The sequence below is a fragment of the Schistocerca nitens genome, chromosome 3 (assembly GCF_023898315.1).
Source record: "Schistocerca nitens isolate TAMUIC-IGC-003100 chromosome 3, iqSchNite1.1, whole genome shotgun sequence".
In the NCBI taxonomy this organism is placed as follows: Eukaryota; Metazoa; Arthropoda; class Insecta; order Orthoptera; family Acrididae; genus Schistocerca; species Schistocerca nitens.
This window is the reverse complement of record NC_064616.1, coordinates 836,179,180-836,203,118: the sequence shown is the minus strand read 5'-3', so window position 1 is coordinate 836,203,118 and position 23,939 is coordinate 836,179,180. Positions and strand designations below refer to the sequence as shown.

Sequence of the window (23,939 nt, the reverse complement as noted above, 5' to 3'; positions counted from 1 at the left end):
AACTGTTTAAGACTCATGTGATGACTTGGTGTTTCCATTTTCTTACCAAAATTCTGTATTTTTAAATTGTGCAAGTAGATTCCTTATTGATAAGAGTACTATAACTAGGCCTGTCCAAAAATTTGTGATCACCAGACCTCTCACAGATGATACTGAAGACAAAGATTATAATCATTTATTGTTTTACTTGTAACACTATAATTTATCAGGTGTTGCTCCAAATGTTGGTGGATTTCACACATGGCATCCCCTCAGAACAAGAGGGGTGTGAGGAGGCATTCTTCTTTCCGGATGTCACTTGCATCCAGGTAGTTCTTCACCACATAGGAGAGGTGCCGGCCACCATGGTGCACACCTTCAATGTCTCGATCTGGCTACATATAGATACAGGACCCACAGCAACAATCATTGACCTGACTTCATTCTGCTACCCCGTTCAGTCATTCAATAGACTGCCTTTTGGTATCGCTCATGCACCAAAATTCTTTTGGCGTTACTTTCAGAACCCTGCTCGCCAGTTCCCAAGTATGACAAATTACTTGAAGACATCTTGGTGGCAAGCAAGAAAACCCAGGATTTGGCCAATAACATCTGTGTCCTCTTTACAGTTCTTCAGTGAGCAAACATCAAGTGTAAGAAAGGTAAGTGTTGTCTTTTTGTGCCCGAATATGAATACTTGGGAAATGTTTTCATGGCCTCGATATCAGTCCTACCACTCAATATGTGGGGGCTATATAGCACCTCCCTGCCACTACTAACACTAGTCAGCTGAAATCAGCACTGGGTCAGCTCAACAATCTACACAATGCGGGCATTGCCTAAGCTTTACACAGCATTTTGGGAGTTAAAGCAGGCCCTACTATGTCCCACCCATCGGGCATCATATGATCCCAGCAAGCCTTTCTGCCAGGCAGCGGATGTCTCCAATTACGGAGTGGGGGCACTATTATCCCACATCACTCATGGGGTTGAACATCCCATTACCTTTGTATCCAAGATGATATATGTGTGGATCAACACAATTGTATCTAAATTGAAAAAGAATCTCAGCAATTATGTTTTTTTTCTGATCACAAGGCCTTGTTTCACACCATCTTCAACTTTGGGCCCTGTTTTTGTGCCAGCTCCAATTATAACATTCAGTTCCTGTCTGCAACTCAGCATGCTAATGCAGATCATTTCTCCCACTTGCCTCTGGGACAGAACTCATCCTTTGATACCAATCCTGAGATCTGCTTCCATCTCGATGCCACCACTGAAGAATCGGTGGCCAGGTTGCCACTTGATGCCAAGCTCGTCATGCTCCACATCATGGAGGACCCTGTATTCAGTGAGATTCTTCTGCTGGTACTTTACAGCTGGCCTCAGTACCATCACTTTCTTCAACATCCCACTGGCCAGGAATGCTGGCATCACTGTCATGAGCTGCCCACACTTGGCAGGGTCCTCTTGATCCAAGGGGATGGCAGTTACACAAAGGTAATCACCCCAGCCACTCTCCAGGAGCGTACTTTGTTCTTACTCCACTTTGGGCGCTGGGGTGTGTCTCTCATGAAGCACCTGGCCTGCCAGCACGTATCTTGGAGAGAAATGGTTGGTGCCAACATCAACATGATCGGAGCTTGCCCAATCTGTAAGAGCAAATGAGCAGCTCTGGTGCATCACTTTTTCCCTTAGCTGGATGTCTGCTCCTTGTTCCTATTTACATCTGTATTTTTTGGACCTTTCCTGTACTACTATTGACTGACCCTCATCAACACAGACAGTGGTTTTCTGTATGTTTCCTGAATGTCCAACATATCCACTAGGCAAACCATCCTTACCTCATCCCATACTTTGGCTATTGAAGAACTCCCAGAGAAGATTGTCATTCACAATGGCCCCCATTCACATATGCAGAATTTACCACCTTCTGTGAATCCAGTGGCATAAAACTCATCCACATGGCCTCCTTCCACGCTGTCTCTAATGGGCTGGCTGAATGTTTTATCCAAGCTTTCAAAACTCAACTCTCCAAACTCACTCACCATCACTCCTTGGAAAAAGCTCTCACTTTGTTTTTTGCATTGTTCTGTTCCATCCCTCAGGACCAATCAACCCATTACACAGCAGTCCAATAGGTCACAACTTTCCAGTCATCATCATATTCTGGCCCTGCTGTCAGCATACAACCTGCCATAGATTTTCTGTTCTTGATTCTGTTTGCACCCTTTTTCTTCCAAATGCCATCAACACAGCATTCTGGCCATCATTTCCTCACTCCTGGGTCACTCTATGGCAGAAATATAACCTTCAGATGGTATCAAGGGCCATCAACATTTGAACAAACTGTGGCCTTGTCGAGGTCCACTCCCTGAACCATCCAGTTTACCTCTCTCTTTTGTTCCACATGTGGGACCTGCTGAGCTTCCATCCCGGATGAAGTGGGTATCAGTCAGCTTCATCCCAACTGCAGCACCCCAAAAGGGGTTACCAGAGAACATACCAGCACTTCCAGCTCCAACATCCACTAAAGTGGGCATCCTTTACTGCAGTATTGTGGGCTTGCACCTCTCAGTTTGCAACCTACATCACATCCAGGTTACATGAGAAGCTGGTTTTCTTACAGCTGATGCTGTAGGGCTGCAACACTACACGTAGCCAAGACACTGGCCCCCCTTTATGGAGAAAAGTGGTTCGAATCTGCATTCAGCCATGGAGATTTATTGTTGTTTTTATACATCATGTAAGACAAGTGAAAGAATGGTACCTTTGAAAATGAAATGCATATTATTTTCCTCATTCCAAGACTGTGCCCCATCTGCAACGACATTGTCAACAGGTTATTAAACCCTGATCTTCTTTTCCTAAACCATAGTACAGTTGGTATTTTTCACATCAACATGTCACTGTACTATGTGAAAGATGCTGCAAGTGACAGAGAGATTTTTATGACTGTTTGAAGTTTGAACTGTTGATGTTTGAATGTGTAGTCTGACATCCACCTAGCAGTTGGGTTACATTCAGTTGGAAAATTACACAGTTTAATTGGAGGAGTTTTACCTATATTAAGGCAGAACTCAAGTTCAAAAACACTGAGACAACTAGGTTTTGTATTGATCAGCATGAAGAATTGTGTGGTTGTGAATTAATACCAAAAAATAGTTCACTTTTACTTGTAACTGTATATAGATCACCAATGGGTAATTTTGAACTATTTGTGAGGAATCCGGATTCCTTACTGTGCTATCTGTTAGACAGCAGCAAGTTGTTAATAGTCTGTGGTGACTTCAGCACAGATCTTCTGAAGGACTTTGATAGAAAAAATATCTGTAAACCTTATTTCGATCCAGCAATTTGATCTCAGTATTTAATTATCCAATACAGGTGGGTAAAGACAGTAGGACTCTAATTGATAAGTTTTCTTTGGTGAAGCTCAAAGCGAGAAAGTAACTATTTACCCAGTAACAAATGCTTTCTCTGTACAGTTACTTAAGATAAATAAGATAGTTCAAATGGTTCAAATGGCTCTGAGCACTATGGGACTCAACTTCTGAGGTCATTAGTCCCCTAGAACTTAGAAATAGTTAAACCTAACTAACCTAAGGACATCACATACATCCGTGCCCGAGGCAGGATTCGAACCTGCGACCGTAGCAGTCGCGCGGTTCCGGACTGAGCACCTAGAACCGCTAGACCACCGCGGCCGGCAATAAGATAGTGCCTTACAGTATGGATATTCCTCAATGGAAATCAGTTAGGATAATTAATGACTCCAGGACAATCTTTTTTAAGAATAGTTGGCACGAGATGACCTTGAATGAATTTTATAATCAACTAAATGTTAACATTAAATTTAATCTATTCCATGCTAAATTCATATCAGTATTTGGAAATAATTTTCTGCATAAGCTAATCAGAAATTACACTAAACAGCCACGTACAAAACCATGAATCACTAAAGGGATTAAAGTATCTTGTGAAAAGAAAAGGGAAATTCATCTTTTGGTAAGAACAAGTAAAGACCCAGCTGTAGTTGCACACTAAAAAACTACTTAAAATTACTAAGATATGTTATTAAAAAATCAAGAAACATGCACATGATGTCAGAAATCAGTAATTCCGATAACAGACTTAGAGCTACAAGTAAAGTAGTGAAATGAGAGACAGGACAACCAGCCACAGAACAAGATAACACCACTACTGAACTAAACCGAAGGGCTATAAATGACGAGTCATAGGTAACATATGTATTTAATAATCACTTCTTAAATACAGTAGAAAGCAAAGGGGCAAACAGCTCAAGAGAAAAATCATAGCAATGTGTTGAGAAAGTAACTCTCATGAATTTCAATCATATCACCAACTTCTCCTTCTGAAACTAAGAAAATTATACATTCTCCCAAGATTAAAAGCACATCTGGATTTGATGGTGTTTCCAATAGAGTACTAAAGATTCGTTCCCATATAATAAGTCCAATCTTATCCAAAATATGTAATGCATCATTAATTCAACGCATTTTTCTAGAGACACTGAAATATGCCATTGTTAAATCCCTCTTTAAGAAAAGTGGTAAGAGAAATATCAGTATCCACCAACCTGTTTTACTGCTGACACCATTTTCCAAATGTTTGAGAATGTGGTATATTCTAGAAAAGCATATCAACTTAGCAACAATAATCACCTCAGCAAACAACAGTTTGAGTTTCAGAAGGGTTGCTCTGCTGAGAATACCATTTATATATTCACTCGCTGGATTTTACAAAGATTACATAATAAAATAGCATTGGTTGGTATTTTCTGCACATTTGACTGTGTGAATCACAGTATTCTCCTGGATAAATTGAAGTTTTGTGCGAGTGATGTTACAGCCAATCAGTGGATAATGTCATATCTAACCAAAGAAATGAGGAAAGCTGCACTCATTAATTCAGCAATATAGTCTGGGGGCATAACTCTAACAGAAGAGAAATAAAGTATGGGGTTCCCCAAGGCTCAATCTTAGGTCCATTATTGTTCCTCACATATCCTCTTCAGTCTCCGAGTCCAGCCAGATGGATGTTACTTCTCTATTCTGCTTTAAGTAAAATTACAGTTTTTTTCGACACTGTAACTGTGTGTGCAGTATGCTAGATGTTTTAGCAGTCTCCACAATTCTTTTGTCAGTGATATTTGGTTTTTGCTATTGGTTACATTGAGATGTTCCACTCACTGTTCCATGTCTGTCACTGCTGACCACCTCTCTGCAGTGTCTTCCAGAAGGAAATGTAAGTATGAATGTCACACTCAGTTTTCTGTTGTTATTATTTTTTATTGTTGTTGTTTTTGTAAATAGATCAACAAATTATGTTACAGTGTATGTAGTAACTTAAAACCATTAAGTCTTCATTATTTACAAGAGTAAACAATGAAGTCCAAATATCCATGGGTGAACTCTGAGCAGCCATAGCGTACGGATCTCCGTGCCGGCACGTTCACAGGAGCTCAGTCCGTCAGTTCACCTGATGATGGCGACATGTATGATCACCGAAATATTGTGCCCATTGGACACTATAGACCGGCAGCACACCTGTGGATATTTTGATTATCAAATACGCCAGGAGAAACTCAAGAATCAATTAAGTCCAGCTGGCTGGACAGATGGTCACAGCTTCGTTCATTTTTGATCACTGGCCAATTTCTGTGACCACAGCATCTACTGTAAAATATGTCTGTGCTTCTTATCGTTTTGTCCGGTGTATGAAATTAGATCATAGTAATTCTCCCATAAATATTAATCTGTAATTAGCTTTAGAAGTTCACATCTTTTTTTTCTTTTTTCCCAACTAACACATGCGTGAATGAACCACTCACAGAAGCTCAAATCAAAAGAGAACTGCTAATAGTAGTAAAAGAGGGTAGTGATTTGAGTGACATAGGGGACTTTTCAGATGGGGAACTCCTTAACATTACTGCAAATACAGACTTGTGTGTACCTGAAGCAGGAAATGGCAGTTCGTCTGAATTGGTAAACTTTACATCATTATTTTCTTTTACTAAAATTGATGCCTTCTGAGATACATATTCAAAAAGTACTGAAGATAGGAAAAGATACTGAATTTGTAATGTTTCATAAATAAATCAGATGTCTTTTAATTTGTGCTTTCTTCTTCCATGATGAAACCAAAGACAGGAATCTATGAAGTAGCAACCATTTTAGCTAGCTGTATTCCATCTAGTATCGGATCAAAACTCACTGGAGACAAGGAACTGATGAAGAGAGGTAGAGGTTCCTTTGATGAATTCCTCAGAAAAGATGGGAACATTTCAGTACTGAAGTGGGTTGGTGTTTGCTCTGTTACAGTAGCATCTACTTTCTCTGGTGCTTCTCCCACTAGTAGGACAGGAAAGTGAAAGAATTCAATGGAGAGTCTCAACCTCACTGTATCTCTGATTACAACACAATGGGAGGTGTGAATCTATGTGACAGAATGATTTCTGACTATCAAATTTCCACATGCACAAATAAATGGCCTGTAAGAGTCTTCTTCCATTTCATTGACTTGGTGATTGTGAACTCATGGACAGAGTACAGAAAGGATCAGCAGGCACTATGTGTTATCACAAAATAAATCCTTGATCTAGTGGCTTTTAAGATTTATATAGGAGAATCCCTGATTTCAGCTGCAACTCCAGCACAACAGAACATTTACAATTCAGACTCTGAATCTGAATCTCATGAAGTAGCCCCTAGGAAATGCACAAAGATAATTCAAGTTCCAAACAGAGATGTTAGGAAAAGAGAAAGTAGACATTTTCCTCTCTGCCCAATTAGAGATAAAAATAAATGGCTGAGATGCTGAAACAAGGCCTGCAAAGCTAAAACCAAATTCATATATTCTGAATGGCAAGTATATCTGTGTATCACTAATGAGAGAAAATGTTTCTTTGACTTTCACAACCGAAAACTGATTGTGATGAGCTACAACAATTTCAGGATTATTGATGACTGTAAGTGCTTTTCTTGCAATGTACCTTTGCAACACTCTGTAAATAATGTATCTGAATGTTAAATAAAAATTTAAAAAAAACATAATTTTGTGTTATCTATTTCATTGCCATATATCATGACTAGTCACAATGAGACCCATGTCTGGCCAGCTGGACATAGGTAAATCTCCATCCTGATGAACAGTAACTAAAAACTACCATTACAATGCTCATTTATGACATCCACATGCCATGCCCTTATGAAAAATATTTGAAATAATACAAAAAATCTTCTTGGCTCTGAAGAGGATATGTAAACCATCTAATATAGAAGCAGAAGTATTTCTTTTTGCAGATGTCACTAGTATTGCAATCAGTCAAAGCATGCATCCAGAAACAGAAGATATTGTAAAGTTCTTAAAAGTATCATTGACATGTTTTCTGCATATGGTCTCACCCTCAATTTTAAAAAGGCACAATGTATTCATTTATACATATCAGCCGGTACTACACCAATGATAAGTGGAACAAACGGTGAGCACATAATAAACTGGGTGGAAACTTCAAGATTATTTAGTGTCTATATTGATGAGAATTTAAATTGGAAAAAGCACATTTTGGAACTCTTAAAACAACTTAGTTCAGCCGCATTCACAGTTAGAATCACTGAAAATCTTGGGGAGAAAAAAATCAGTAAGTTATGTATTTTGCATATTTTCTTTCAATAATGTCATATGGAATAATGTTCTGGGGTAACTCATCTTTCAAAAAGAAAGTCATCATTGTGCAAAAATGGACTGTAAGGATAATATGTGGTGCTCACCCACAATCATCTTGTAGACATCTGTTTACAGAGTTGGGTTTTCTGACTGCTGTAACTGGTAAGGCAGTGTTATAGGCTCTCTCCTGTTCCACATCTATATAAATAATTTGGGAGAATCTGAGCATCAGTCTTAGGTTGTTTGCAGATGATGCAGAAATTTATCATCTATTAAAGCCATCAGAGGGTCAAAAAAAATTGTGGAAATTGATCCTAAATAATGAAAAGTGTGAGATCATCCACATGAATGCTAAAGGAAACCCATTAAACTTTGCTTACATGATAAATCAGTCTAATCTAAAAGCCATAAATTCAACTAAATACCTAGGAATTACAGTTATGAACAATTTAAATAGGAAAGAAAATAGAAAATGTTGTTGGTAAGGTAAACCAAATACTGCGTTTTATTAGCAGGACACTTAAAAAATGTAACAGAGCTACTAAAGAGACAGCTTACACTACACTTGCCCATCCTCCATTGGAGTACTGCTGCATGGTGTGGTATCCTTACCAGATAGGATTTACAAAGTACAATGAGAAAGTTTAAAGAGGTGCAGCATTTTTATTTTATTTTATTTTTTTACTGCAGAAAAATATGGGAGAGAGTATCACTGATATGATACAGGTTCTATGGTGGACATCATTAAAACAAAAGCACTTCTGCTGCGGAAGAATCTCCTCACGAAATTTCAGTCACCAACTTTCTCCTCCGAATTCGAAAGTATTTTTTTGATGCCAACCTAAATAGGGAGAAATAATTACCATAATAAAATAAGGGAAATCAGAGCTCACATGGATAAATATAGGTGTGTGTTTTTTTTACACATGATATTCAAGACTGGAAGAAGAGAGAATTATTTTGAAGGTGATATGATGAATCTTTTGCCAGGCACTTAAGTGTGATTTGCAGAGTATCCATGTAGATGTAGATATAGATACACTGCTTCACAGTATATTTATTCCCCCATTAAGTTTGTTGTAAATAATCCACAACAGTTCAAAAGGATCAACAATTCACATATTTACAATACCCAAAGGAAAAATTACATTCATTACTCTACATTAACATTGTCTTTAGTACAAAAACATGTGCACAATGCTGCAACAAAAATTTTTGATCACTTACCCAGTGATATAAAATGTCTGACAGACAGCAAAGTAAAACTTGTAAACAAACTGAGAAATTTTCTCCTTGACTGCTCATTTTATTCCATAGAATAATTTATATTACTCTAATGTGTAGAACATTGTTGGCTGGCATTGCTAACTTACATCTGTAAACAAAGAGTGGCAATCTCTACAAATGCAGAAAATTGCTTTTCCAAATGAATGACAGTAACACAAGGTGTCCTTCAAGGCTCTGTCCTAGGACCTATTTTGTTTCTATTCTACATTAATGACCTATCAATGAATATGAATGCCCCATTGGTCTTATTTGCAGATGACATGACTGTATTAATCAAAGGAAAGGAGCCAAAAACTATTACTATCAGCATCATCAAAAAAAAGATCATTTACAAACTTGGTTTCATCTCAATGGATTAACCTTAGAAATCCCAAAAACCCATGTGGTCCAGTTCAGAACAAAACACTCAACATCCCAGGAAATTATAATAAATCACAAAAATCAAAATATAGAATAAGTGGATTCTGTGAAATTTTTCGGATTAAACCTAGACAAGAATTTAAACTGGAATAAACACTTTGAATATCTATTAAACAAACTATGTAGTTTTGCATTTGCAATGCAAATTTTAGATAATGCCACTGACATGGACACAAGGAAAATTGCATACCATAGTTACTTTCAGTCACTTATAGGGTATGGTATTGTTTTTTGGGGAAATTTGAACAACTTAATGTGCATACTGAAAGTACAGAAAAGAATTGTTGGAAAAATGTGTGCTATACATCCAAGAAAATCATGTCACCCAATGTTTAAAAAGCTGAGGTTATTAAGTGCCCTTCCTGTATATCTATGATGATATAATTTTTTTATACAACAATTTAGAATTATGCCAGGGAAACTGCTTTGATCACACTTGCAATAAAAGAAATAAAGAAAATTTTATGCTACTTACTCATGATTTAAAATTACATGCTCAAACTCCCCAGTATATGGGAATGAAACTAAAAGACAAGATCATTCTCAGTATGAACCTAGATTCACAGAAAAGAAAGCTGCACAATACTGTTTCAACGATGCTACTTCTGAGTTGAAGAATTCATGAATGATGAACTGAATATCTGAGCAGGATGTAGTTTATTGACTGTCTTATTATGTAAATATGTGAAGGTATCTTTTCACAAAAAAGTTACATTAATGTTTAAATCATTTTGTTAACCATATTTAATTAGTGTATGGCATTTAAGTACATTTCAATATTGGATCACGTTATTCTACATTACATATATTTAGAGACAAACATCTAGTCCTTGTATATATTCAATGGATTTTTGGGATGCCATGAGGAATTCTTTGAAGTCCCCACTGAACGCTCTGGCACTGCATTCTTCTCTGATGTGTTGGATGGCCTGCTTAGGCACACTGCAGTCACATATTGGTGAAGACATCAGTTCCCATTTGAAGAGGGGGCTGATTAAACCCAGGAACTACCTCAGTAAGACAAGGCATTAGGTGGCAAGTTGTTGGGTATTTTGGAGTCATTCTCTTCTCCAAGAGTTGATGTCAGCCCCAGTGAGGCTGTTGCAATCAAGAGGAGAATGTCTTGAACGAAGACCCTTGGTACTCAGATCAGGTATATCAATGTGTACCGGTAGTTCAGGGTTTGTTTCGATATTGTTGTATTCCCTGACCAAAGCTGCTTCTTGTCGCATTTTTGGGGGTGGTATATGACTCAGGGCAGGTAGCCATATGTTAGGTGTAGAGCTAACAGTTCCAAAAATAATGTGCATGGTGTTGTTAAGTTCAACATCGATTTTGATCACATAGCTGCTGTTTAGCCATACTGTTGCACAGTACTCATCCGCAAAGTATACCAGGCTCAGCACAGACATCTTGACATGTTTCCTGTACTCTAATCAAATGATTTGCTTATGTATGTTATGAGACAAATAAATCACAATTCACAACCAACAAACTAACTTACAAATATTCAGAATGTAACCATATGTACAAATTAATTTGCAATGTGAATGTAAAATGACTCATTCTGCATAATACAAAATATTCCATGGAACATGAAACTAAATAATTAACTGTAGTTCCCTTTCCCTTCTTCTGGCATCAAAGTGTGTGTGTCAATAGGAGTTGAAGTAGTATTTTGGTGTGCCCTGCTTTGTGCTTACTTCTGATATCTGTACTGAAGTAATTGACAACTCATTGAAGAGAATCATCATATTACAAACCTGTGTAATTTTCTTAAATTCTGTCGTTGGAACATGTTATTGTCAGGTTTAGCAGTTCAATGTTTAATGAGCCATTGAAATTCATTCTGTGCAATTTACTGTACTCAATGATGTATTCATATATCATTCTGTTTCCTTACTACATTTACTGACACAGCTTATACGCAAACCCTATAACCAGACCTTTTGAAGTCCTAAATTAAGCAGTAAGAGTAGCGGAATCATATCTGACTTCTTTCAGTCTCTAATAATTTCAAAGTGTCATACATAAAATAACACCAAGTTTAACATTCAGCATTGTTTACAGGATAATTCTAGGTTAATTTCAACTCACATTCAGCACATTATCCACCTTAACTATGTAAGGTGTGCATCTAAGAAAACACATTTTCTCTAAAATGGGTTACCACAAACTGTATATTTTAAAACTTTTATTTAGAAAATAAACATTTTGATTACATTAATTCAGCATGATAAAATCAAAATATTAAAAAACCATTGTTGATGACAAGTCTGAGTCCAGCTTCTTATGATGTGTCATTTCCCATTACAGTGCACTGTCACCAACATATCCGTCATTATCACTTCCCTGTTTCTTATTTTTTGGTTTCCTGTAACATAATTATAAGAAATTAAATCAGTAAATTTTCATATAAGTTCTCATTTGTTACTTTTATAGATCAGGTTATACAGTGAAACTAATGGTACTATTTGTATCATTCTCATTCCTAACAAAAGGAATAAAAAGGGCCACTTGATGTAGCATTTACAGTAACCTGATACCAACTTCTTGTACTGTTAGTAAACAATACTTTCTTTCATTCTAACTATAAAAATACTGATAATACAAATTTTGTGTACCACTGAACTTCACCCAATTTTAAGAGTCTGCATTCTATACTGACAGGAAGAATACTTTCAAATGCACTTATCAGAAAGAAAATTAGCCTTTCTTTCTTTATTGCAATTAAAAACCTGGAGTGTGTGCATAACAGTGCAGCTACTCTCATTAACAGTATCAAAGACAGAACAATATGATACAATTTGTTAACAATACATAATATATATAACAAAATTTAATAATAAGAACTGACTTTAAATGAAATAAAATGAATTAGAACAACAGCACGTTAAAGAAACACAAAAAGTTGAATTGTAGCAAGGTGGAGTAAGTCTACTAACTGTAGTCTCATTCCAAAAAATAGATGCTATTTGTCTTTATCCTCTCTATCCCATATGTTGCACTCTTATGCTGTATATATGAAAGCTCCAAATTACTAGCCAACTTTTACTTTGTAAAACTTTATTATTAAGTGTATAGTTTACAGGGTGTTGTTGATAACACTACGAACAGTTTATTGAGAAACATTTTATTTAAATTATTAGTCAAAGTTTACAAATCAGTAAACCCATGTGTACTTTAAGATTCAATCCCATTAATAATGATTTGATTTAGGATTGACATACCTTTCTTGTAAACACTCACTCTCATCTTTCTAAAGATCATCATATCTTTTCTGCAAAATGTGTAATTCAAAAGCTATCTTTATTCAGAATTATCAGTTTCTAGAAGGTCAATATCTAAGAATTTGATCCTTTCAGAATTTCATTGGTAGTGTTGTGCAGCCCTAAATTTTCCATTTCCAAAACATAAATAATTTTCCCAGAATAACATTTTAGTTTACAAAATTTTTTGTAACAAAAGTATCCATTTCCAGAAAAAAATCTTGCCATTTTGTAAATCCCAGTGCACACTCAAATTTGTGTCTCATAAGATACAATACAACCATTATTTGTGCCATTTAAGGATAGTTAACAAATCGTTAACCAAAATAATATCTTTGCCTAATGTGAATCTATATCACGTACTTTTTCTTTTACAATTATATATAAAATATAACAGTTTTATATTTTAACATTTTGAAATATCTGCCCTACATTTGTCCTTATATAGGCATCTTCCATAAAGCTGCAGTCACTCAGCTGTGAGCATTCAAAGAATAAACATGCTACTTCAGTTCACAAAGTTGTATATCAGTCACAAGATTTGGTATGTAGGATATCAGCAACTGAGAGGCATGATAATTAATTTAGAGATATCTGCTTCAAGTGTGTTAATTATTTATTCAAACCATGACTAGTTTCAGGATTTTAAAATCTCATCTTCAGGTGTATATGGATATAATATTTCCTTACTTTCCAAAGTTCTCTCCCTCAAGTAGTGTGTCTGGTAGCTCAGTGTTAGCAGTTTCTGGCAGCAGCAGACACAGAAGCCCACCAATAAGTGGTGTAGCACCAAACAGCAGAGGTGGCAGGTACTCACTATAGCGGATCTGCTCAACACAAAATACCAGTAACTTGCTATTTTTTCTGTTTTTTGTTCTTACACTGCACATGATTAAAAAAGAGGTACAAGACTATATCATTAGCTAGAAGACTACAGTAACATTCCACCATTTCCCTGAATGCTTACCTTGTAAATAGTACTGTTCGCCAAGAAATTAGTATGGTCAGGAATAAAAGAAAATAAATTAAAAAAATCTCTGCCTGAGTGTACAAGATAACTAGCATGTAATGTATATGGCACTAATAGATCTGAAAAATAATCTATCAAATGGAAATGAAACCACACAACTAACTTCAAGTACTGTGACATCTTTCACAGGTGTAAAAAAGTTTGAGAGACAAGTAAAAATATATCACCAGTATCATTACTTCAAGTTAATAAAAGAATATTATGATAACAAGTTTATATTTTAATTCACAGTTCATAAACTGAATGTGCATCTCAAGAATGCTAAGTAATTGTATATATATGAAACTGTCAAATGACAATTTATAAAACAAAATGTGAAAAAATGTCCCTCTATAAGGCATTGTATCAAGTATTCAGCAGATTAATGCCCACAGTAGATAAACATCATGTTTGGCACTGTAATTTCATATAACTTTATAACATTTTACCATTAATGAAGTATTGTATTGGATGTAAATATTAATTGATAATGACACCTGCAATTCTAAAAAAGGAGCTGTATCGGCTGGTCACGTACAGTAATAAAACCAACTATATTCATCTAAATTTACATTGTTGGAAAATGTGTATCATATCTACAATTAAGACATTCATCTCTCTGAAGGGTAAGTTGGTAAGTTCTATCCATGCCTTAAGTACAGAGTCTATGGAGCTACAGTTTCTCTAATAGAATGGCTAATGCCTTCAAATAAATACCGTATCATATTCTGAATCCTGAGTGAAGAGACAGATTTCCTGAAACCAGCTCCAGTGACTGTCACTGGCTTAAAAGCTTGCATGTGTAATTGTTGAAAATTATAAAGTGATGTCATAAAAATTTACAAATGACTGTTTTCCATATACAGGGTTATTACAAATGATTGAAGCGATTTCACAGCTCTACAATAACTTTATTATTTGAGATATTTTCACAATGCTTTGCACACACATACAAAAGCTCAAAAAGTTTTTTTAGGCATTCACAAATGTTCGATATGTGCCCCTTTAGTGATTCGGCAGACATCAAGCCGATAATGAAGTTCCTCCCACACTCGGCGCAGCATTTCCCCATCAATGAGTTTGAAAGCATCGTTGATGCAAGTTCGCAGTTCTGGCACGTTTCTTGGTAGAGGAGGTTTAAACACTGAATCTTTCACATAACCCACAGAAAGAAATCGCATGGGGTTAAGTCGGGAGAGCGTGGAGGCCATGACATGAACTGCTGATCATGATCTCCACCACGACCGATCCATCGGTATTCCAATCTCCTGTTTAAGAAATGCCGAACATCATGATGGAAGTGCGGTGGAGCACCATCCTGTTGAAAGATGAAGTCGGCGCTGTCGGTCTCCAGTTGTGGCATGAGCCAATTTTCCAGCATGTCCAGATACACGTGTCCTGTAACGTTTTTTTCACAGAAGAAAAAGGGGCCATAAATTTTAAACCGTGAGATTGCACAAAACACGTTAACTTTTGGTGAATTGCAAATTTGCTGCACGAATGCGTGAGGATTCTCTACCGCCCAGGTTCGCACATTGTGTCTGTTCACTTCACCATTAAGAAAAAATGTTGCTTCATCACTGAAAACAAGTTTTGTACTGAACGCATCCTCTTCCATGAGCTGTTGCAACCGCGCTGAAAATTCAAAGCGTTTGACTTTGTCATCGGGTGTCAGGGTTTGTAGCAATTGTAAACGGTAAGGCTTCTGCTTTAGCCTTTTCCGTAAGATTTTCCAAACCGTCGGCTGTGGTACGTTTAGCTCCCTGCTTGCTTTATTCGTCGACTTCCGCAGACTACGCGTGAAACTTGCCCGCATGCGTTCAACCGTTTCTTCGCTCACTGCAGGCCGACCCGTTGATTTCCCCTTATAGAGGCATCCAGAAGCTTTAAACTGTGCATACCATCGCCGAATGGAGTTAGCAGTTAGTGGATCTTTGTTGAACTTCGTCCTGAAGTGTCGTTGCACTGTTATGACTGACTGATGTGAGTGCATTTCAAGCACGACATACGCTTTCTCGACTCCTGTCACCATTTTGTCTCACTGCACTCTCGAGTGCTCTGGCGGCAGAAACCTGAAGTGCGGCTTCAGCCGAACAAAACTTTATGAGTTTTTCTACGTATCTGTAGTGTGTCGTGACCATATGTCAATGAATGGAGCTACAGTGAATTTATGAAATCGCTTCAATCATTTGTAATAGCCCCGTATATTATATAAATACTGCATAAATTATTTCTGTCTTTGTGATACTTTCCTCAGATTTGCAGCCAGGGGTTCAGGTCAAGTTGACAGAATATTTTGGCAGTCAACCTGGTCTTTATCTTCACATGGGAAGCTGCTATTGCCAAGTCTCCTTTAACTGATGCTATGCTGTTGCCAGCAACCCTATGTAAGTCAGCAGAGAGTACTCAGCACATGTTTTAATTGTTGTCAGTTCTTTCCCCACTGCTAAAGATACTAGCAACAGCCCCTCTTGGTGAACAGCAGCAAAATTGAAGTTCACTGCCGTAACTAATCATTCTTCTGCCAATTGAGCACATTGTAATGCAAGACAGTGTAGGGTTCCATGATTTGCTCAGAGAATAGCTTGTCCTTATTAATAAGATTGTCATGCACCCTAATTTCAGTGGCTTCCTAGAAAACACAAGCCTAGAAGCAAGAAGTAGCAGTAACCATCTGTCTCATTGCATTTCATTGCAAGTTGCTTGGCTAAGCAATACTCCACCACTGCAGATTTTTTGGATGTTTGCAAACTTGTGTGGTGGCAATGTCCCACATACCTGTGCTCAACAGTAAGAATGGTTTGAACAGTGTATTATTTACCACAGTGGCATGGAATCTAATCGACAACAATGTTCTTACCCCAGATCATCGTTAACACAACCCAAAAGGTTGTTAATATTGGCTGGTAGATGAAACAGTCTTTATATTAAAATTTCTTAAAATTATCCCATTTTTAGCTGAAACATTCCCAGCATATGGTAGAAAAGCAATTAATCTATGTTCATCTTGCTGTACTTCTGGTGATGGTCTAAACTGAAAGGCACACCACATCTGCTTCTCAGAGAAGCTAATCTGTTTAAATACAGAATTTAAATGTTGAATTAATTTCCTGTGGCCAGCATTCCGCATCCTATATGGTATGCATCTCTTTGGACCAGTGTCCTAAGGATCTCATTATGTTGATGTGATGGGTAATAACTAGTTGCATACAGATACCAGTCAGTATGTGTAGATTTGTGATAAATCCTATACCCATAGTGCCGTCATTCTGTTTGTAGATGAGGGCATACAACAGTGGGTGCTTTGCATCAGCCTCCATGTGTAACTATAAACTTAAAGTGAGGCTGAAGGGAATAAAAATGTTATAAGGAACAGTTAAGGGTGTCAGCTTTAAAAGATGTCATCAACATATCTCCAGAAACATGTTGGTTTTAAGGTTGCTATCCTCAGTGCTCTATCTTCAGAATATACCATAAGTAAGTTAGCAACTATGGGTTGTTTGTGGGCATACAAAACTGCATATTTCAAAAAAATTCTTTGTCACTGCCAGACTGCTGGAGCAGAGATCAATGCAGAAGCAATGCCAATAATGGCAACATAATCACCATCGCACATCTTTCAGAAGGTGGCAGAGCCAGACATTGGGGCAATGAATGTTGTTACTAGATATGAATGATACAAATTTGACTCATTCTAAAACAAATAATAAATTTTAAATATAGTAAACTGCAATGTATTTCTGGGATGATGATGTGAATATACAGATATTCTCATCCAACTGTCAAACTCCTCTGCCAGTTATGTACCCCGCCAAGGAGATGAGGCTCTGATGACCAAGTATTGGCAATATAACCATAACATAGAGTACAGAGGAAATGCTTTACCAAACTCCGTTACGTGAGTTATGAGCTGTGGCTGGTAAAGCTCTGAGATGTCAGTCCCATATCCAGTCTTACCTGCAATGGACCAGTACCCCATTCAGAGACTCAATAATTGTAGTTGCAGTACTCAATCTTATCTTTTAAATAGGCCAGATTACCAGGACACAACATGGGCAAGAAATAGGAACAAGAGAAAATTATTTAATGGAGCTTGGAAAGTTGCCACCTGAAACATTAGGGGAATTGTTCTTAAGAAAGTCAAACTAGCTAAATATTTGAAAGAAAGGGAAATAGATTTTGCAGCAGTTACAGAAGCAAAGAAGAAAATATCTGGAACTAAATATACAGATGACTACATTATGATCTACAGTGGAGTAAAGGAGGAACAAAGAGCAATTAAAGGTGTTGCCATCTACATATATAGAAAATGGGAAGATAAAGTGCTGAACTATGAATACGTAAATGAACACACTGTGCTAGTAGGAATTAAAGGTGCAAGAGGAATCCTAAGAATAATAGCAACTTATGCCCCAGAAGAAGGAAAAACTGATGAGTCCAAGGCATTTTATGAACAGTTACAAGTGATCTTAAACACTGCAGATTTTACTTATGGGACGGCCCCTTGCTAGAATTGTAAATATACCAATTTCGAAAATAGTAGGCACTTTTGGAGAAAACAGAAACATGCTCAGATTTTGCTACCTTTAATGATTTAAGAAAAACCAATAGTTTCTTTAAGAGAAAAGAGACAAATTTACCTGGTCAGCAAGAGGATATAGATCTGTTATAGATTATATAATAATAAAAGAGGAATTTCCTGGGCATGTTACAGGTACCAGAGTTTACTGAGGAGTAAATATTGGCTTGGATCACTTCTTATTGCTGTCGATTATTGACATCTACACAAAATGGAGAAAACCAAAGAAAACAGTTAAGGATCAAAAAGGAGAAGTAGTTCTTAGTGTTTACCTTTTAGAAGATAGCAGCATAAGAGATCTCTATCAAAAATGGTTGACTAAAACATTAGCAAATTTAGAAATGGGAGAAGACTTGAAAGAAGAATGGAAAACTTAAAAACAGTCTTATCAAGAATAGTTAATGAGGTTTTGGGGAAGATAAGGAAATACAAGAAATGTAGAGTAGTAAAGCGTTGGACACCAGATCTAGAAAAAGCAATTAAAGGAAAACATCAGGCTTTCAAGAGCTACATAAACAACCCCAATAATGAAAATTATAATGAATATAAAGAGAAGAGAAATAACGCAAAATGCATAACTCAGAAAGTGTACGCAGAATCATGGGAACGCAATATAGAGTGCGACTTACGTGGCAGACAAACTATCACTTACAAATTGATTAAATAACTAAACAGACAAGAAAATGATCATATATTTGTTAAAAATATAGGAGAGAATGAATGGATTGCTCATTATGAAAGTTTGTGGTATGGTGATACTTCTATCCACACGTTACCTGAAGTAAATGACACAAAACTTGGCTTCCTAAAGACAAGTGGGGGGAATTAAACTGACTTAAACCTAAGACCTCCAGGAAGAAACTGTCTCAGGTTGAAGGGGATAAGCAGACCCTCACTACATGAAAAACAGGTAGCAAGTGGATAAGGGAGGAATCAAAGACTCCCTCCTCCCTGGATAAGTGAGTTCAGAAAAAACCAAGGCAAGAAATAGGGAAACAGATCTATAGTACTGCAGTCTCAATTTTTAGGATGGCAGTTATCCAGGAAGGTTATGAACCGGTGGCCATCACCTCGCAGCAGGAGGAATTAGTACAGTTGGTCCCCTGGCCCCCTTTGAAAAGATTGGGGGGGGGGGGGGGGGGACACTAGCCCTGGACCCAACTTCAGGATGGTCTAGCTAGATAGTGGTGCTCCCATTTTTGTCTGTGACGGTGGAATGGATCAAGGACAAGGTGCCCCTGATATCCCCGTGGGAAGATGCGAAGCTGCTGGTTAAGACGGCACCAGAGCTTCTTAAGACTGCAAAGATATCAATATGGGTACCAAAGATCCTTAAGGAAGTCTCTCCTGAGACACTGTTCAAGGAAAATAGGGGCCCAGAACCCAAAAGTCTCAACAGAAGATTGGAGAGTGATCAACCAGATGGTTGCATGAGAAGGACGAACCATGGTAGTGGAGGTCAGAGAGAAGTCCCTGAAGGTGATGTGTGAGCAGGACCTGAAATTGTTTTTAGGGTTCTCGCAGGTCACCGTCAGGGTTCTCAAAAACCTCAAAGATGGCAGCAAGATGGAGACTGGAGGTGCTGCAGATTAATCTGCAGCACATCAAAGCTTCCTCTGCTGCCCTGAGTCACTGCCTGGGAAGAAGTAATTGACATAACCTTTAGTTCCATGATGATGGGCAGCTATGACAAACAATGGCATGTGGTGTTGAAGCCATCCTCATTGGACCACATGTACATTAAATTCAAGGTTGAAATGGGAATCGTGACCTATAGGAATCCCAGGAAAACAGACTGGGAGACATATAGGAGGGACCTTGATTTACGCTTATCGGAAATTAAAACCTCGATAAGGAATCCAGTAGAATTTGAGGAAGTAGCAGAGGCTGTTACCTCTGCCATAGTAACCTCATATCAGGACAACTGCACAATCACTAAGAAGTGCACAAACAGGAGTGTGCCTTGGTGGAATAACAACTTAGAAATGCAAAGAACATAGGTATGGAGACTGTTTAATATTGCGAGACATAAAGGACAATGGGCTAAATATCGTGAGGCACTTGTCAACTAATCTTGCAATCAGACAAGCAAAGAAGGTATCCTGGAAGGCATTCTGTGAGGAAGTGGAGAGCATGGCTGCACAAGCCAGACTTCACAAGATTCTCACTAGAGTACCAACCAAACCAGGAGGTACGTTGAGGACGGAGGGAGGGACTATACAAAGACAGTACATGAGATTCTGGAACTGCTCCTCAAAACTCACTTTCCACAGTATGCTCTACTGAACAACACAGTCCAGAATGTGATCCCAGAGAGACAATGGTTCTCAGGCTCTCAAAGAGAGTACTGGGAATCTGCCAAGGAGTGTGTGAACTTCAATAAAATCCAATGGGTGGTGGGAACATTTCAACCATTCAAGTCACCTGACCCAGATGGAATCTTTGCAGCTCTCCTGCAACACGCAGGAGAGAATCTCATAAGAGTCCTATGCGGGTTTTTTAGGGTTAGCCTAAAAGTAGGAATCATTCCCAATGCTTGGACAGTAGTGAAGGTTGCCTTCACTCCAAAGCCAGGGAGAATTTATCATACCAAGGCCAAGGATATAAGACCAATCAGTCTGTCCTCCTCCATTCTCATAACATTGGAAAAACTGGTTAATGTATATGTTGGGGAGAGGAGGCTAGCAAGGCACCTCTACATTCAAACCAACACGCATATCGACCAGATAAATCATGCGAGTCAGCTCTCCACCAACTCACTGGAAAGGTGGAGAAAGCACTTCACTTACAAGAAATAGCTCTCTGCATCTTCCTGGATACCGAGGAGGCCTTCAGTAACACGATCTTTGATTCCATGGTAAGGGCTGCAGAGGTGCCTGACCTGGGGACCACTATATGCAGGTGGACCAGGGCCATGCTTAGTGGAAAGAAAGTATAGGCTACCATGATGAACGAAAAAATGGTAATTAACACCACTACAGGCTGCCCACAAGGAAGAGTTTTGTCCCCTCTAATGTGGAATCTAGTGGTGAATGAACTCATTGAGGCAGATCGAGACCGAGACTCAGATTAAAACTGTGTGCCACACTGAAACTCCAACCCGAGTTTCAGTCTCAGTCTCGGTCTGCCAAGAAGTTTCATATCAGCGCGCACACTGCTGCAGAGTGAAAATTTCATTCTGAAAACATCCCCCAGACTGTGTCTAAGCCATGTCTACATCTATATCTACATCCATACTCCACAAGCCAGCTGACGGTGTGTGGTGGAGGGTACCTTGAGTACCTCTATCGGCTCTCTCTTCTATTCCAGTCTCATATTGTTCGAGGAAAGAAAGATTGTCTGTATGCCTCTGTGTGGGCTCTAATCTCTCTGATTTTATCCTCATGGTCTCTTTGCGAGATATGCATAGGAGGGAGCAATATACTGCTTGACTCTGCAATATCCTTTCTTCCAAGAGTGCTAGTTCTGCAAGGTTTGCAGGAGAGCTTCTGTGAAGTTTGGAAGGTAGGAGATGAGGTACTGGCAGAATTGAAGGTGTGAGGACAGGGCGTGAGTTGTGTTAGAGTGGTAGAACACATGCCCATGAAAGGCAATGGTCTCGAGTTCCAGTTTAGATCTGGCACACAGTTTTAATCTGCCAGGAAGCTTTAAGTATTTTTGAGTTTATAAGTACTGTTTATAACATGTGTCAGGTCACAAAATAACATGTCTAATGTTCATACACTGATGGGAGAAAAACCACATCACCAAGGAGGAGTTGTGTAACATAAACTAAAGTTGGTAGACATTTTTCTACATCTGAAAGATTATATCTATTCAGATTTCATGCCTGTTGCATAAGAGTGGCACTAGTAGTCCCACTATGAGGATGCAAATCAGGTTTGCTTTAAATACACATTGTAATGGTCATGAGCACTAGTTACATTTCAGACTGGATGTGGTGGGTTCATATTAGTCAAGAATGTCTTTGAGATGACAAAGGTGCCATTATCAACACCTCACCAAGTTTGAATGAGGTCATGTAATAGAGCTTTGATGACCTGGATATTCCTTCTGCTGGCAGGAATGTAGCCACTGTACACAATTGCTGGCAGCAATGACCACAAGAATGTATGGTCGCAAGAAGCCCAGATTCTGGACAGCCATGTGGCACTACTGAGAGGACAGACCATCAGTATATGGCTCTGGCACATCATACTGTATCTGCAGCAGCAAATTTAGCAACATTTGGCACCACAGTGATACAACAAACTGTTGCAAATTGAATACTTCAAGGGCAGCTCTGAGCCAGACAGTCTCTAGCACACATTCCACTGACCCCAAACCACTGCCATGTGAGACTTCAGTGGTGTCGAGCAAGAGCTCACTGGAAGGCAGGGTGAAGGTCTGTTGCATTTTTCTGATGAAAGCTGGTTCTGTCTCAGTGCCAGTAATGGCAGTGTGTTAGTTAGGAGGAGGCTATCTGAGAATCTGCAACCAGCCTGCCAGCATGCTAGACACACTGGACATACACATAGAGCTATGGTCTAGGGTGCAATTCATATGACAGCAGGTGCACTCTCATGGTTATCCCATGCAACCTGACTGCAAATTAGCACATCAGTTTGGTGATTCAACCTGTTGTACTGCCATTCATGAACAGCATTCCAACAGATGTTTTCCAACAAGATAATATTTGCCCAGGTACTGCTGCAGCAGGCTCTACAGTGTCTTGACATGGTACCTTGGTCTGCTTGATCACCAGGTCTGTCTCCAGCTGAGCACATGTGGGACACTATCTGACAACAAATTCAGCATCGTCCGCAAACATTATTAAATGTCCCTGTATTGACTGACCAAGTGCAACAGGCATGGAACTCCATCCCACAAACTGACAGCTAGCAGCTGCACACACAATGCCTGCACGTCTCCATGACTGCATTCAATATTCTGGTAGTTACACCAGTTATTAATGTACCATCATTTCAAATTTACAATGCCCTGTGTCATATTTACATTAACCCGTGATCTTGCAATGTTCATCACACTGTAATTGTCATGAACACTAGTTACATTTGAGACTGGATGTGGTGAGTTCATATTAGTCAAGAATGTCTTTGAGATGACAAAGCGGTGTAGCTTGCTCGGCAGGTTTCGAGAGGGTGCGTTTCTGGATGAGGTATCGAATGTATTGCTTCCCCCTACTTATACCTCCCAAGGAGATCACAAATGTAAAATTAGAGAGATTCGAGCACGCACAGAGGCTTTCAGACAGTCGTTCTTCCCGCGAACCATATGCGACTGGAACAGAAAAGGGAGGTAATGACAGTGGCTTGTAAAGTGGCCTCCACCACACACCGTTGGGTGGCTTGCAGAGTATAAATGTAGATGTAGATGTAGACTTACATGTGTTACATAGACAAATGTATTCCCAAAATTTCTTTACTCTACATTTATTACTTTTTGTGTTGCAAGTCTTTTTCATCAGTGTACTTTGTAAAGCTGTTACTGCAAGTACTTTACAAAAATAAAGATGCTAAGAGAGTTAAAAATTTCACTGATGGTGAGTTCATCACAGAGCGAGCACAAGCTCTGATAGGACAGGGAAAGAAACTTTGTGTGTACTTATTGGAAAGAACCATCTGAGCACTGTCCTAAGCCACCTAAAGGAAACATGGAAGACTAAAATCTAAATAATTAAATGGGAAATTGAATCAAATAGACCCAC

At 38.5% G+C, this 23,939-nt stretch overlaps 1 protein-coding gene across 1 annotated transcript in view; it reads right to left on the bottom strand.

The window, feature by feature from the left end:
* Positions 1–11,552: 11,552 nt before the first annotated feature.
* Positions 11,553–23,939, bottom strand: part of LOC126249783 (organic cation transporter protein-like) — a 405,395-nt gene continuing 393,008 nt past the window's right edge. Inside the window, exons 10-11 of the mRNA XM_049951466.1 lie at positions 13,335–13,471; positions 11,553–11,749 (exon numbers count right to left, since the gene is read on the bottom strand). Coding sequence (XP_049807423.1) covers positions 11,686–11,749; positions 13,335–13,471 — 201 coding nt within the window. The 3' untranslated portion in view covers positions 11,553–11,685. The remainder of the gene's footprint in view (positions 11,750–13,334; positions 13,472–23,939) is intronic.